Source organism: Mirounga leonina, unplaced genomic scaffold, assembly GCF_011800145.1.
Source record: "Mirounga leonina isolate KUSES-001 unplaced genomic scaffold, KU_Mleo_1.0 Mir_168, whole genome shotgun sequence".
Classification (NCBI taxonomy): domain Eukaryota; kingdom Metazoa; phylum Chordata; class Mammalia; order Carnivora; family Phocidae; genus Mirounga; species Mirounga leonina.
Window position 1 is genome coordinate 59,794,717 of NW_023270426.1, and position 13,078 is coordinate 59,807,794.

General features: G+C 38.7%; 1 protein-coding gene across 1 annotated transcript in view; it reads left to right on the forward strand.

Annotated features, from left to right (window-relative positions):
* Positions 1-13,078, forward strand: part of ADGRV1 (adhesion G protein-coupled receptor V1) — a 556,689-nt gene that overhangs the window by 282,992 nt on the left and 260,619 nt on the right. Inside the window, exon 83 of the mRNA XM_035014847.1 lies at positions 4,698-4,798. Within this exon, the coding sequence (XP_034870738.1) occupies positions 4,698-4,798 (101 nt within the window). The remainder of the gene's footprint in view (positions 1-4,697; positions 4,799-13,078) is intronic.

The window sequence follows — 13,078 nt, forward strand, 5'->3', positions numbered from 1 at the left end:
TTGGAACGCCTCATGTGTCACTTATTTCTCTGATTCTATTTTCATGGATTCTGAGTTGTTTTTCCCTGGCCTCCTCTTTTCCTTTTTTATCTATTATATTGTCCTCCAGGTCGCTTATTGTCTCTTCTGTCTCAGTTACCCTAGCTGTTAGATCATCTAGATTGGATTGGATCTCATTGATAGCATTTTTAAGTTCTGCCAATTCAGCTTTCATTTCTGCCCTTAGAGACTCTATATTGCCATTAATTGATTTCTCCATTCTAGCCATTGTCTTCACAATTGCTAGCCTGAATTCCATCTCCGACATCTTGGTTATATCTGCATCCATTTGTAAATCTGCAGCATAAGTCATAATCTCTGAGTCTTTTCTGTTTTGGGGGCTCCTCCTCCTAGTCATTCTGTTGATGGGTGTTTGAGGGAATGTATAGAGTCCAAATTATTGACCGGAACCCAAGCAAGATGCACCTGTTTTCTTGGGACCTTAGGGTTGCTGGCCTCTTGTTTTCCCAGCCTGTCTTCTGCGGGAGGGGTATGCCGCGCTGTTACTCAGGCAACCGTTTGGGCGGAGTTGCCCTGCGCCCCTGTGGTGGGGGATGGGCTCAGTGGGAATCAGTCTTTGGGGCTTTTGTTCTCTGGCGCCTTTCCCTGGCTGCTTTCCGCGCCTCTTCTGCGAGTCAGAGCAGAAGAGACGGTTTCCAACTCTCTGCCTCAGAGCAGAGAGACCTCAGCCTGTTCTTCAGTGAGCTCTCCAGGCCACACTGTCTCCGTTTCTGTCCGTGCTGCTATAAACTGCAGCGTCCTGGGTTGTGCGCCCCTCCGCAGTGCTCCCAGTCCTGCCTCCAGGTTGGGCCAAGTCTCTGCCCTTTGTGCTTCTAAAACCGCCAGCCGTTCCCAGTTTGTGCGCGCGCGACTCCGCCGGTCTGGTTTTCCACCCCTGGGGCTGCCCTAAAGTCCTTTCCCGACGCTACCGGTCTTCGAGTCTGTGCCCCGTCCCCAGCGTGCGAGGCTGTCACTCACCAGAGGTATAGAATCCCCATGGCCAGGCACCCTCCCGCTGCTGTTTATCCTCCGATATCTGCCCGCGGTATCACGGCTCCCCGCTTCGTACCTCAAAACCAACCACCTGCGATATTCTGTTTGTAGAGATCCAGATCTTCTTACATCTCAGGCTGGTTTCGTGGGTGCTCAGAGCGGTCTGGTAGATATCTAGCTCAATTCCGGGGACCAGTTGAAATAGGGTCCCCTACTCCTCCGTCATCTTTCCCCCTCCCCCCAGTATATCCTATTCTTAAGGGATATCGATAGATAATTTTGCTGGGTATGCATATTCATATACAAACATTACATATGTTTATACACATACAGACATTTAAATATTGTGTGGATAGATAAGATCTTTGGTCCAGTTTGATGATAGCAAAAGAATCTAGCAGTTCTTTAGAGTTTTTCTTATCTAAATCAAAGATTGCCAATGTTGTTTTGTTAAGCGTAGTTTATCTTCCCCCTCACTTTCTAATGATATAGAAAAATCATTTGTGTTAGTGAACTTATTAATTTTCTTTTCTGAGTATGTAACCTACACTGTGCTAGGAAAAAAAATAAAGGGGCACCTGGGTGGCTCAGTTGGGTTAGTGTCTGACTCTTGATCTTGGCTCAGGTCTTGATCTCAGGGTCATGAGTTTGGGCCCCACATTGGGCTCCACGCTGGGTGTGGAACCGACTTTAAAAGGAAAGGAAAATTATTCAGTTAGCTGCTTGTTGTTTCTTTTCTTTTCTTTTTTTCAAAGATTTTATTTATTTGAGGGGTACCTGGGTGGCTCAGTCGTTAAGCGTCTGCCTTTGGCTCAGGTCATGATCCCAGGGTGCTGGGATCAAGCCCCACATCGGGCTCCCTGCTCAGTGGGAGTCTGCTTCTCCCTCTCCCTCTCCCCCTGCTTGTGTTCCTGCTCTTGCGGTCTCTCTTCTGACAAGTAAATAAATAAAATCTTAAAAAAAGTTTTTTTTATTTATTTGAGAGAGCACAAGCAGGGGGAGGGGCAGGCAGAAGGAGAAGCAGGCTCCCCGCTGAGCAGGGAGCCAGATGCAGGACTCGATCCCAGGACCCTGGGATCATGACCTTAGACGAAGGCAGACGCTTAAGACTGAGCCACCCAGGCACCCAGCTGCTTGTTGTTTCTACATAATTGTCAAGGGGTCAATTTTTTAAAAACTTGAGAGTACACCTTTAAGTAATACCTAGAATTGTTATACTTTATTTTTTTTTAAAAAGTTCTATTTATAGTTAACAACATTTTGTACCTTGTGATTTACATATTTATATTAAAGGAATTTAAATCAAAAAATTATTACAACTTAAAAAAACGGACTTGTAGATTTAAATCATGTATGCTAAATGCAGCTATTCTCTATCAGGTAAGAAAATAAAAGGGAAGTACTGAGCATATAATGCTTTAAGAACTTGGAAACTGAAGTATTTATTTCTTAAATCTAAGGTATTCAGGATCTTTCCCAAGGCCAGCTGAGGCTAGGGAACAGCCCGCTTGAGTTTTTTAGCACCTTCTCCCCTAAATAAAAAATGCATCCAGATCACTATCATGCATTATAGTTATAGGCTAATAGAATCTAGCCCATTTTCCCACCACTGGCTTTGAATCCAGGACCACCACCAGGTGTCATGCTAGCATTTTAATTGAAGCTTAGATACTTAATTAAATATTATTGAGCTGGTCAAGTTTAACTGTACTAAATTTATCTCATGAAACATGAGTATAATGGAGAATTAGCAAGTTAAGGGAAAAGGCTTTGAATAAGCTCTTCTTGTGAACTAGAAAAAAAAACGGTTGAGTCATTTATATTTCTCCTTTGTCCAGCACTAATCCCCTTGCCTCACATTGTTACCATCTACCACAATAAATGTAGAGTTAAGCACATATTTGTGATCATGTGGCCTATATTGACAAAAATTTGCAAGGCCTTGCTTTTGAATCCGTATATTACACACATACCCCCGCCCCCCGGCCCCGCCAAACCTTGAGTTTAAACTAGCTTTGATCATCACAGGAAATTCAAAGTGTACCTTGGTGAGTTCAGAGCATCAGCTTCAGTAGTCTATAGACTACCTAAGTGAAGGTGCAAAGTCAGGCATGACTCTGCAGTTTCTGGATATACTGTGTACCTGTGTGGGTGGATTTGGGAGGCAGCCCCAAAACCTGCACACCTGTCCCAGATCACCCTAGAGCAGCCATCCTAAAAATGGATTACTTTAGATTTCTTGGCCAAATTCCTAGGCTAAAAGCCTTGACTAATGCAGATTCACTTCCTGTGTGGAACTTTGTCTGATTTATTAAAATCTAAACATATGGAAAGACTTTCCCAAAAGGAGTTATGAGAGGCATTGCGTAAGGAATATTAGTGATAGACCCCATGTGGGCACTTTGCAGATGCCCAATCCACTTATGCCAATAGGCAGTTAGGTCCATAGCTTCAGAGAAGCTAATGAGAGAGCAAATGTTGAATAAATGCAGTGTCTCCTGTTTGTCAAGGAGGCATTGATAAATGAGGTAATACGTGCAAAGTACATAGCAAAGCAGCATATACATGCCAGTTGTTATGTTTTGATAATTCTTAGACAAAATAAGGCTATTAAGGACGAGAGGGATTAAAGGCTTACGTGAAAAGGCAAATGGATTACCATTTGCAGCACATTTAAATTTTAGAACAGGAAATACTTGGAAAATATGTATATACTCGGGGCCCCTGGGTGGCATAGTCAGTTAAGCGGCCCACTCTTGGTTTCAGCTCAGGTCATGATCTCAGGGTGGTGGGTTCAATCCCTGCATCGGGCTCTGCCCTCAGTGCAGAGTCTGCTTGAGATTCTCTCTCCCTCTCGTGCTGTCTCTCTCAAATAAATAAATCTTAAAAAAAAATATGTGTATACGCTCTGTACTTAAAACATGGTATTAAAAGAAATTTATATGAATTGCAAGATAAAAGATTTGTGTGTTAGTGTTGAGTTTCTAATCATTGCCTTGAAGTAGTATGAAGAGGTGAATTCTTTCTTAAAGAAAATAAGAATAGTTTTCTTTACTCCACTTAAAAATGTGGATGTTTAGGTTAAAAGTAATCTCAGGAGGAAAAACACATTTTGTTCCTGGTTTTGGCACCCAGTAGTGTAAGGTAACTCTTAAAATTCATAATTACCACTGTTGTAATTACATAACTATTCCTACTAGATAAAAAGGGGTAATTATTGAGCCTGAGTTTTGGTCGTACCATTCACAGTTTTATGCCTAAAAAATCTTCTTCACCTCCCTAGATATCTGTATATAGCCAAGCCACCTATTCTTAGGAAATTAGATTAGAATTTGATCCTTTTCTCAAATGGTGAAACTTGTCCAATGGAAACAAAGAAAACCAGAAGCTTAATGAAATTATATATCTGCTATATTTGTGCAGTCTTTTGACTAAGGAAGTGAACATGTGGCTATTTGAAAATTAAAGTTGTCCTTTGGCCTTAGTTGGTAAGTGTGCAGATTTTATGTCATGTAAAATAGAGTAGATTAAAATTGCAATATCATTGTGGCCGGAGATACTATGCTATGCGGCCTAGGCCGACTACAGGCCTTCCGAAGATTTTTGCTGTGCAACTATTTGTTCATGGATTGTAAAACCACACGTGGACTTTTTTGTTCCTACAGGTCTTTGCCTGGCTGTTCTTTCCCATATCTTCTGTGCCAGGTGCTCCATGTTTGCAGCTAAACTTCTGACTCACATGATGGCAGCCAGCTTAGGTACACAGGTAGGAGAACTCGGGAATTTCTACCTTTCATGAGACGTTCATATTTCTTCTATGATCCTTGAACAGAATGTATAAGTAGAGTTTAATTTCAACTTAGTTGAAGTAAGCTTGTTTAGTTTTGTAGCAGAGGATGGAGAAGGAGCACGGTAAGAGGAAATGAGAGTTTCAGGCCAAAAGTGTGTTTTGTGAATATTTTTCTCCAGAGAAGTACCGTAATATCATCCCTTACAAGAAAATAGCTGCTTCTTATCATGAAGCATTATATTCTCAACTTATGTGTGCTAAATATATGACTAAAATGTATATGTATTAAAATTAGCATAGTTTTTAATCTGTTTGAATAAAATATGCTCTGTTACAAATCCTTTTATATGGAGGGCATTAAGATGACATATATTTAAAATATCTGGATAATATGCAGTTGACCCTTGAACCACGGGAGTTGGGGCACTGACTCCCCATACAGTCAAAAATCTGCATGTAACTTTTGACTCCCCCAAAACTTAACTACTAATAGTCTACTGTTGAGTCTTACAGGTCATATAAACAGTTGATTATCATATATTTTGTATGTTATATATATTAAATGCCACATTCTTATGTTAAAGCAAGCTAGAGAAAAGAAAATATTTTAAAAATCATAAGGAAAAGACATTTACAGTATTCTTCTGTACTTACCGAAAAAAATCCACATGTAAGTGGATCTGCACAGTTCAAACCCATGTTGTTCAAGAGTCACCTGTATTTTGTTTTGTTTAATATTTAAGAATACGGTTTGGTAGAACATTCTTTTCTGAAAAATTACTCGGGTGTCAATTGCATAAGATAATAACATGAGAAACATGTAGTCATTCATTAGCATGAAGTTTAAAGCACAGTTTAAAAACAGACGACAGATCAAAAGATGAAATTGGATGCCTTTTCTGTCTATGAGGTACATGGACAGTATATATGTGTGTGTGTGTGTGTGTGTAATGATTGTGAACACAGACTATTTGCAAAACATTCTGTGAATGTAGATGATGACTTAATTTATTTTTCTGTGAAGGTCCAGGAGGTTTTCATAGAGGAGGTGATGTCTTAGCTAGGACTTGAATGAGAATTTCATGCAGTTTGTTGATTAGGGGAAAGGTGGGTACAGATGTTTATATAAGCAAAGGGGAAAAAGCATAATCACTTCTACTTAAAGGCTGTAATTACAGATCCAGACAGCAAGAATACATTATACAATATTATTATTGAGAGAACTTTGTATTTATTTTATAAAGTAAAATTTCCCCTTTTCTAGGTAGTTGGGACCCTTCTGGAGTACAAAAAATACTATTTCTTGATTGGGTGCTGCTGGTTATATGCATATGTTCACTTTATGTAAATTTATTGTGCTGTACACTTAGGATTTGCATACGTCTTTCAGAATGCTAAAAGCATTTCATTGAACTCTGAACAGAAGTTTTTAAAATAATACTAGTGGAGGAGCTGAAATATAAAATGGAAAATTCTCTGAGATACTGGACTCCTGCTGAATTTTTTTGTCCCAGGAGTGAAAACGGCAACGTGTAAATTTCATAACTTTATTTTGGGGGGAACAATCAAGTGCCATATTCCAAGCAGAGGATTCCAGGTTGCGTTTTTTAAAGTACCTATGAGCTATGGGAGGTAACAGCTGTTACCGAAAGGGGGCTTGCATTGAATTTGACAAAGCTATTTATATTGCCTTGGTAACCTATCTTAGCTGTCTGATCTTGTCTTTGCTTCTTGTATGTAAGATCTTAGAAAACCCGCCTTCCATAATTAGAGTTTACTTGGCTGCATTCACCACCCACTCTGCTGATTTTTTGGCAGCAGAATTTGTACAAGTCTTAATTATAGCACTGTAGAATTACAGACAACTCTTCAGTGTCCTAGCAGACAAATTTGCTCATGTCTAGGGATGTGAAAGAAGGACCCAGGATTTATATGTTGGGACATTGCCTTCTGATTCACATTGTACTTACCATTAATTTTAGAGAAGAAGGTTAGTCAAATCCATGTTTTTCAGTTTATTTTTAGAATAGATGAAGCCATGTGGCATGAAGTATTCTATAATGTGTGGCTTGTGACATGAAATCACTAAAAAAATAATTTCCAGAGTTTATTTTGGTAGGAAGAATTGGTATATTGTTGATAGAGAAAGTAGTTTCCTCAAAATGGTTTACCTATCTACTTTGATTTTTTAAAATACCCTCTAAATGAAAGAGAATAGTTGTTTCCCTGAAAATCTTTTAGCAAAAGCTTTTTTAAAATTCTCAGACTCTCCAAAAAAAGAAATGAAGCTGACTACAGGAACTTGGGCCTGCCCTTTCTGAATTTTAAAATTATGTTTATATCTCCAGTTACGGAATCTTGCCAGTGGGGGTATTCCAGTTCCAACCTCGGATCTCTCATTTAAAATCCTCCATCAACGTTATGTTGACATCCTTAGAGTCTGAGTTTCCTCTTGAGAAGTCTTCAGAAATAGACTTCTGGCTTGTCCTTCTTTGGCTCCAAGAATGAAACTTCTCTAGCTGGCCTGGAGTGTTTGAGTTGCAAATACAGGTCAGCCAAAAGCATTCAGTTTTAAATATTTATTGCTTACCTTAACTAGGTTGAATGGCGTTTGTGGGAAAGGGAAGAATGGAAATGTGATAATCTGTGGCTTCCTTTCAGAGTACAGGGGGTCAATCAATGAGCAAGGCAGTCAGGAGTCAAGAAAATGTGATTCTGGCTCTACTTCTCTACTAGAAACATATGTAAAAATGTATACTTATATATTCATAATTTATTATAAAATGTATTATATATAATCTATAAATGGGAGGAAGGTAAACAAGAATCCAAAGACTATTGCTGTTTTAAAAGTCAAAAGATTCTGCTTTAATCTGTAGTTTGTCATTCTAGCATCTTTGAGAATCATTGACTATAAATTACCCGCAGGTGGCAGTAGAAGATTTTTTTTAAAATGGTTTTTCAGTCTCAAGCAAAAATGGAGTTCAGTAGAAAAACTTGAGAAATGTTTTTATAGATAGCACTTCTTTGGGCTAGAGAGTATTCTTCTGCAACATAGTAAATGTACATTTGTAGCTTATTTTTTTTTTCCATTTTGTTTGGAATTACACTAAATAAACATGTAGGGTGCTATAAGAAAGCTTGTACATCACTAGCTTAGAATATATCTTTCTGTGCTTTATCACTTACAGTTAAATTCAGGGGCATAAGATTGTTTTCATCATTGTATTTTTGCTGTGAATAACTTTTAATAAGTGTGTTATTTATACTGAAATATGTGTTCATTGAAATGTCGCAGGTAGAAGTTTTTGAGATAAGATCTGTATTTTCAGTATTGTTTATTTTAAAAAGTATGCATTTTTCTTCAGTGCCAAGTTAATATTTCTCACTTACCTAGAAGAAAATTACTAAATAGCAAGAAACTGTGAGACCATTCACTTCAAGTATGTAGTGAAAAGCAGCAAACAAATTTTCATGGTATTGGGTGATGTTTCTCGGAAAAACATCTAATTATATCTTTGGAATTTTTATCTTAGAATCGCATTGCCAACCCATGTGTGCCCTGATAAGGCTGGTAAACAACTAGGACAAAGGACAAGTTTGCAGTTCAGGGTTCTTAGTTCTGGGGGTTCTGTCAGGAAAAGCAATTCTCCAAATCTAAAAAAAGAACAGAAATTTTCTCATAGAAAACATGATGATAAGATAGAACTACATTTACTCTGGTTGGTAAACTTAACAGAGGGAAATATTTGGGGCTTTTTCCCTCTGTTTTTTGTTTATATGGCTTAAGCACATATTTTGAAACTGAAGAATAAATTTGTCTAGAAAAAAAAATATATATAAATGATTAAATTTACCAGCCAGTCTATACATTATCTGAATTCAGATGACACTAAATGTCTGAGAATTTCAAATACTTAAAGTTTTTGGTGGCCATTGGATATGCAGGGGTTTTAACTACACAGGCCTTCTCCTCAATAAAGGGCAAAGGAATTGCCTTAAAATGCAGAGGATTGTTCTCTGGTAGTTAGCTGAGGTTGGGCTCTCGTTGTTTGCCTGATATTCCCATTCTGTAACATTTGGGGCGTCATTTTGCAGTGTCGTTTTGTTTCCCAGGTAGAATGCCGCTCAGATATTCCTGCCAGCAGATTCTGATTTAATCTACAGCCTGTGTCATTTTAGCTTTGAATCTCTAGCATTTTGGGACTCTGAGAATCATTGACTACATGTGAATGAAGCCAGAAGCCATGTGTAACATATCAAAGACAGGCTCCTTCTGGCTACCACAGGGCCCGGGTTCTCTCCCTGCAGCTTGGCACTATTTTGTTGAGACCGCCAGCTCAGGAAAGCCATCGTGTGTGTAGAGTCTGAAAACATGTATCTCACAAGTATATTTTTATCAGTTGAAGCAGAGTGTGACAGAAATTGTCAAGTGTCAACTAATCAGAACATTGGTTGGAAGTTTGGGTTCATCACTTGGTAACCAGGGTATCCTATGTTATTTCTGCTTTCATTACAAAAGGAAAGTGTTTAACAATTTAAGTACAAGGATCAAAATTGGATCTTGCTTTGGCAGTTGGGTACTTGAGAAACACAAAGGGTCATTATTCAGTAGAACATTTATGATTATTTGTTAGTGCAAACATAAGTAGGTTAGAAAAGTGTTTCTTACACTTCGTGTTGGCATCTTAGTAAAATTCGGACACTGAACCAGTAAGTCTGGGGCGGGTTTCTGGACGGGGCTTGTTAGGAGGTCAGGTTAACCATGTTATGACCTAAGGACATCTGGTTGTTGCTGTTGCTGCCAATTCTGCTGTTGCTGTTGTTATTACTAAACCCACACTGTCAACCTGTTTTCCTTACTATGAAAAATTAAGAAATGCCATTAATTAAATTTTTACTTTCATTTAAAGTGTCACTGCCTTTGAAACTACTTACAGACATTTGTCTTTTTTTCTTGAAGGAAAGACTTCTGCTGCTGTTTTTTTTTCTTGTTTTATCCTCCCTCCTGTCCCCCAACCCTGGGTTACTAGGAAAAGGAAAGGTACTTAGACAAGTAAACTAATGGACGACTCAGAGTACAGCCTAGGCTTTTATTTTGGTCTTTCTCATAGCATTTCATACTTGGCAGAGCTTCTCAATGTTGTTTTTGGACATAAAATAAACCACTAGAAAGAAAGTGTAGCCAGCCCCTCCCCAATTCCTTCTTTCCTCTAAAGAGCTTGTAAGTGCCCCCACTTAAATGGTATTAAGTATGTAAGGCTTCTATTTTTATTTTTCATACAAAAAAATTCTGTATTTGGTTGTGCCTTTTCTTCATGTAGGGATTAATTTGGTGAACATGAATGAAAAGCATTCACACAGATATGAATATACACTTAAGTAGAATTGATTAATCTCTTTGAGTCTTAATGCAAATATAATGTCACATTCATGACTGGTGCCCATTAAGTTGTCCAGTAGTGAAATTAAAACAAAAATCTCAACAAACCCTGCTTATCCCAGGTGAGGATCATCATTTATCCATAAACTCAACCACTTTGAACTCATCTACCATATGCACAGTTTTGAGTTGTGCAATGGGCAATTCCAGGCAAGATATGCACACAGGAAGTATGTAAATAACAGTGTAAAACAGTAACCTCATTGTAAGAACCAAGTATGTACGTAGATCTCTTCTTCTCTTGTATACTCTATAGTACTCCATAAGCTGTGGACTTGGGGTGGGGGGGACTCGGCTGGAAAGTCTCCACGGAGCAAATGGAATTGACCTGGTTGTTGAAGGATGTGTAAGATGTGAGGCCTTAGAATGTGACACATTCTGGGAAGGGAAAACAGCAAAAATCAAGGCATGGAGGTTATGATGGACCTGGGGAATTCCATTTCTGTGAGGCCTGCCCCTGTGCATAAAGAAATAGATCTGGCGACCACAGATTAGGCAGTTTCATTTTGCCTGAGAACCGATGAAGTCAGTCCAAAAAGGTGCAGTATGAAAGGGGTGTTTTTAAGGATTGATCTAGCAATTAGGGATTAAATGAAAAATAGATTAAAGTAGATGAGAGGCTGGAATTTAGGGAGATGAGTTTGGAGAAGCTGGGTTAGGGCATCCTAACCCTTATCTGGTTAGGATGGGTTGTGAGCTTGGACAATGGTAGGGGTAATGAGAATCCAAAGGAAGAAATAAGAACTAATAAAAAAAACCACCTGTTTTGCTTTATGAAAGCTTTGGAATTTCACTTCTGTCTTTAAACCAATAAAAAGACCACATTGCACATTTTATTTAATAAATGCTAATATAATAAATGCTAATACAATACTAAGTATCGTATAGGTACTGATATCACCCCTGTTTTATGGATGAGGCAGTCAGGGCACAAAGAATGTAAGTTCCTTGCCCGAGGTCACATGGTTGTAAGCGACAGAAGCAGTTACTGAGCATGAGCAGTCAGGCTCCAGTCCTTGCCTTTAACCACTCTGCATACTGCCACATAAATCAGGAATTAATGAGATTTACTCTATCACCAAAGGAGGTCAGTGATTCTCAGGTGCCTGTGAAACTGGTGGTTTCATTTGCCTCAAATAGAAAACGCAGAAAGATTTAATAGTTTGCAGCCTTAGGGGTTTAAAGTTTCCATAGCACATGTAAGCCAGTGGTTTAGATGTTACCTACATAAACATGGAGGTCTTGACACTGTGAAATAGGTTCTTTGAGACAGGCTGTGTAGTGAACCTGTGATTATAGAATGCACATAGCTAATGTCATTTGTGGTACTGAACTCAGTGATTTACATGTATTGCCTTATTGTTACAACAACCAGATGAGCCGGGACCTGCCATCTTTCCTATTTTACAGATGGAAAAATGGGACGAAGTTCCATTACCTGTCTTAACCTTCACTAGTAGAATGTGGCAGCCGGAAGAAAGATTCAAACTCGAGGCAGTCTGGCTCTAAAACCTGTGTGTTTAAAACACTGTGCCATGTGGAATGAGAAGGATCATTAGATGCAGATAATTAAAGCACAGTTAAAGTTTCTGAAGCCAAGGAAGGGAAAGGGGTTTCTAATGGAAGGACTGAGCATCAGTGGGAGATTAGTCCTCAAATTTGGCAAGAACAAGGTCCCTGGAAATTTGGAGAGAGATGATGAAAATGAGACATACAGGGTTAGGGAGGAAAGGGGTAGGGAAGACGTGGGAGAGGCTGATTCAGACCACACCTGAGAGAAGTTTGACAGTGAAGGAAGGGGACAGTCAGCCCGGATCAGCCTGGGAAGGGGCGCAACTCAGGTGTCTCTGATCATAAAAAGCTTGCTGAAGGGAATGTGGACCCTGGGGCTACCAGCTACCAGCAGCCAAAAGGGCAGGTTTCCCCATCTCCCCCCATCCCCTCCTCATTGGTATTTTCCTCTTTTGAAAGAGAGCTTTTTATAGAAAATTGATGAAAGGGTAATAAGATTTAGTGCATTTCTCTTTGGTTCCTGTTTTTATTTATACTTTTTGATTGCATGGAAATGTTTTATGCAGGCAAGTGACACTCTGCTAGCGTGCCTAGCCTAATCTTGTTACATCTATCTAGAAGATTAGAGCTATAGTTTGAGCTCCCCCTCCCCCATTTCTTGAATCCAAATTTCTTTGATGACTTTATATGTGAATCTGCAGTCAGTTATGAAGTAAATTTGTAACTAGTGATTATCAAATAATTTTATAGTCTTTTCCACAGCCAAAAATATTATGTTATTCACAAGTATGTGCTTTGAGAGGTTAAAATGATATTGGTATTCAGATAGACTGAAACTTGAATATTAATCCAAGTATTGAATTTCAGGAGAAATAATGTATTTTATTTATGCTTTCTTCTTGAGTACACATTTCCTTTATATACCAAATTTTTCATTCTTAAATATTTTGTTAAAGAAATCCAGCTTTTTTTCAGCATGCTTTCAAAATTTAGCTCAACCATAAACCGTTCTCACTAAATTGAAAATAAGTGGACGCTGAAGATACAAAAATAGTATTGTGGTCACGCTACTGGGAAATTCAAACTTTCCCAAGTGCTGAAGTAGCAAAACAACAGAAAGAGTGAGTAATATTCTGAATGAGGCTACAGTGACATTATCATGTTTGCAACATGGCTTTTGTTACTAGGAAAATTTGTGAGGCAAATCCAGACTTTACCAGAAAATACCAGTTTGGAATCTTCTATTACAGCCTCAGAAGCATAAACTATCCTTGACTTTTAAAAGACTAGTTTTGATGTCC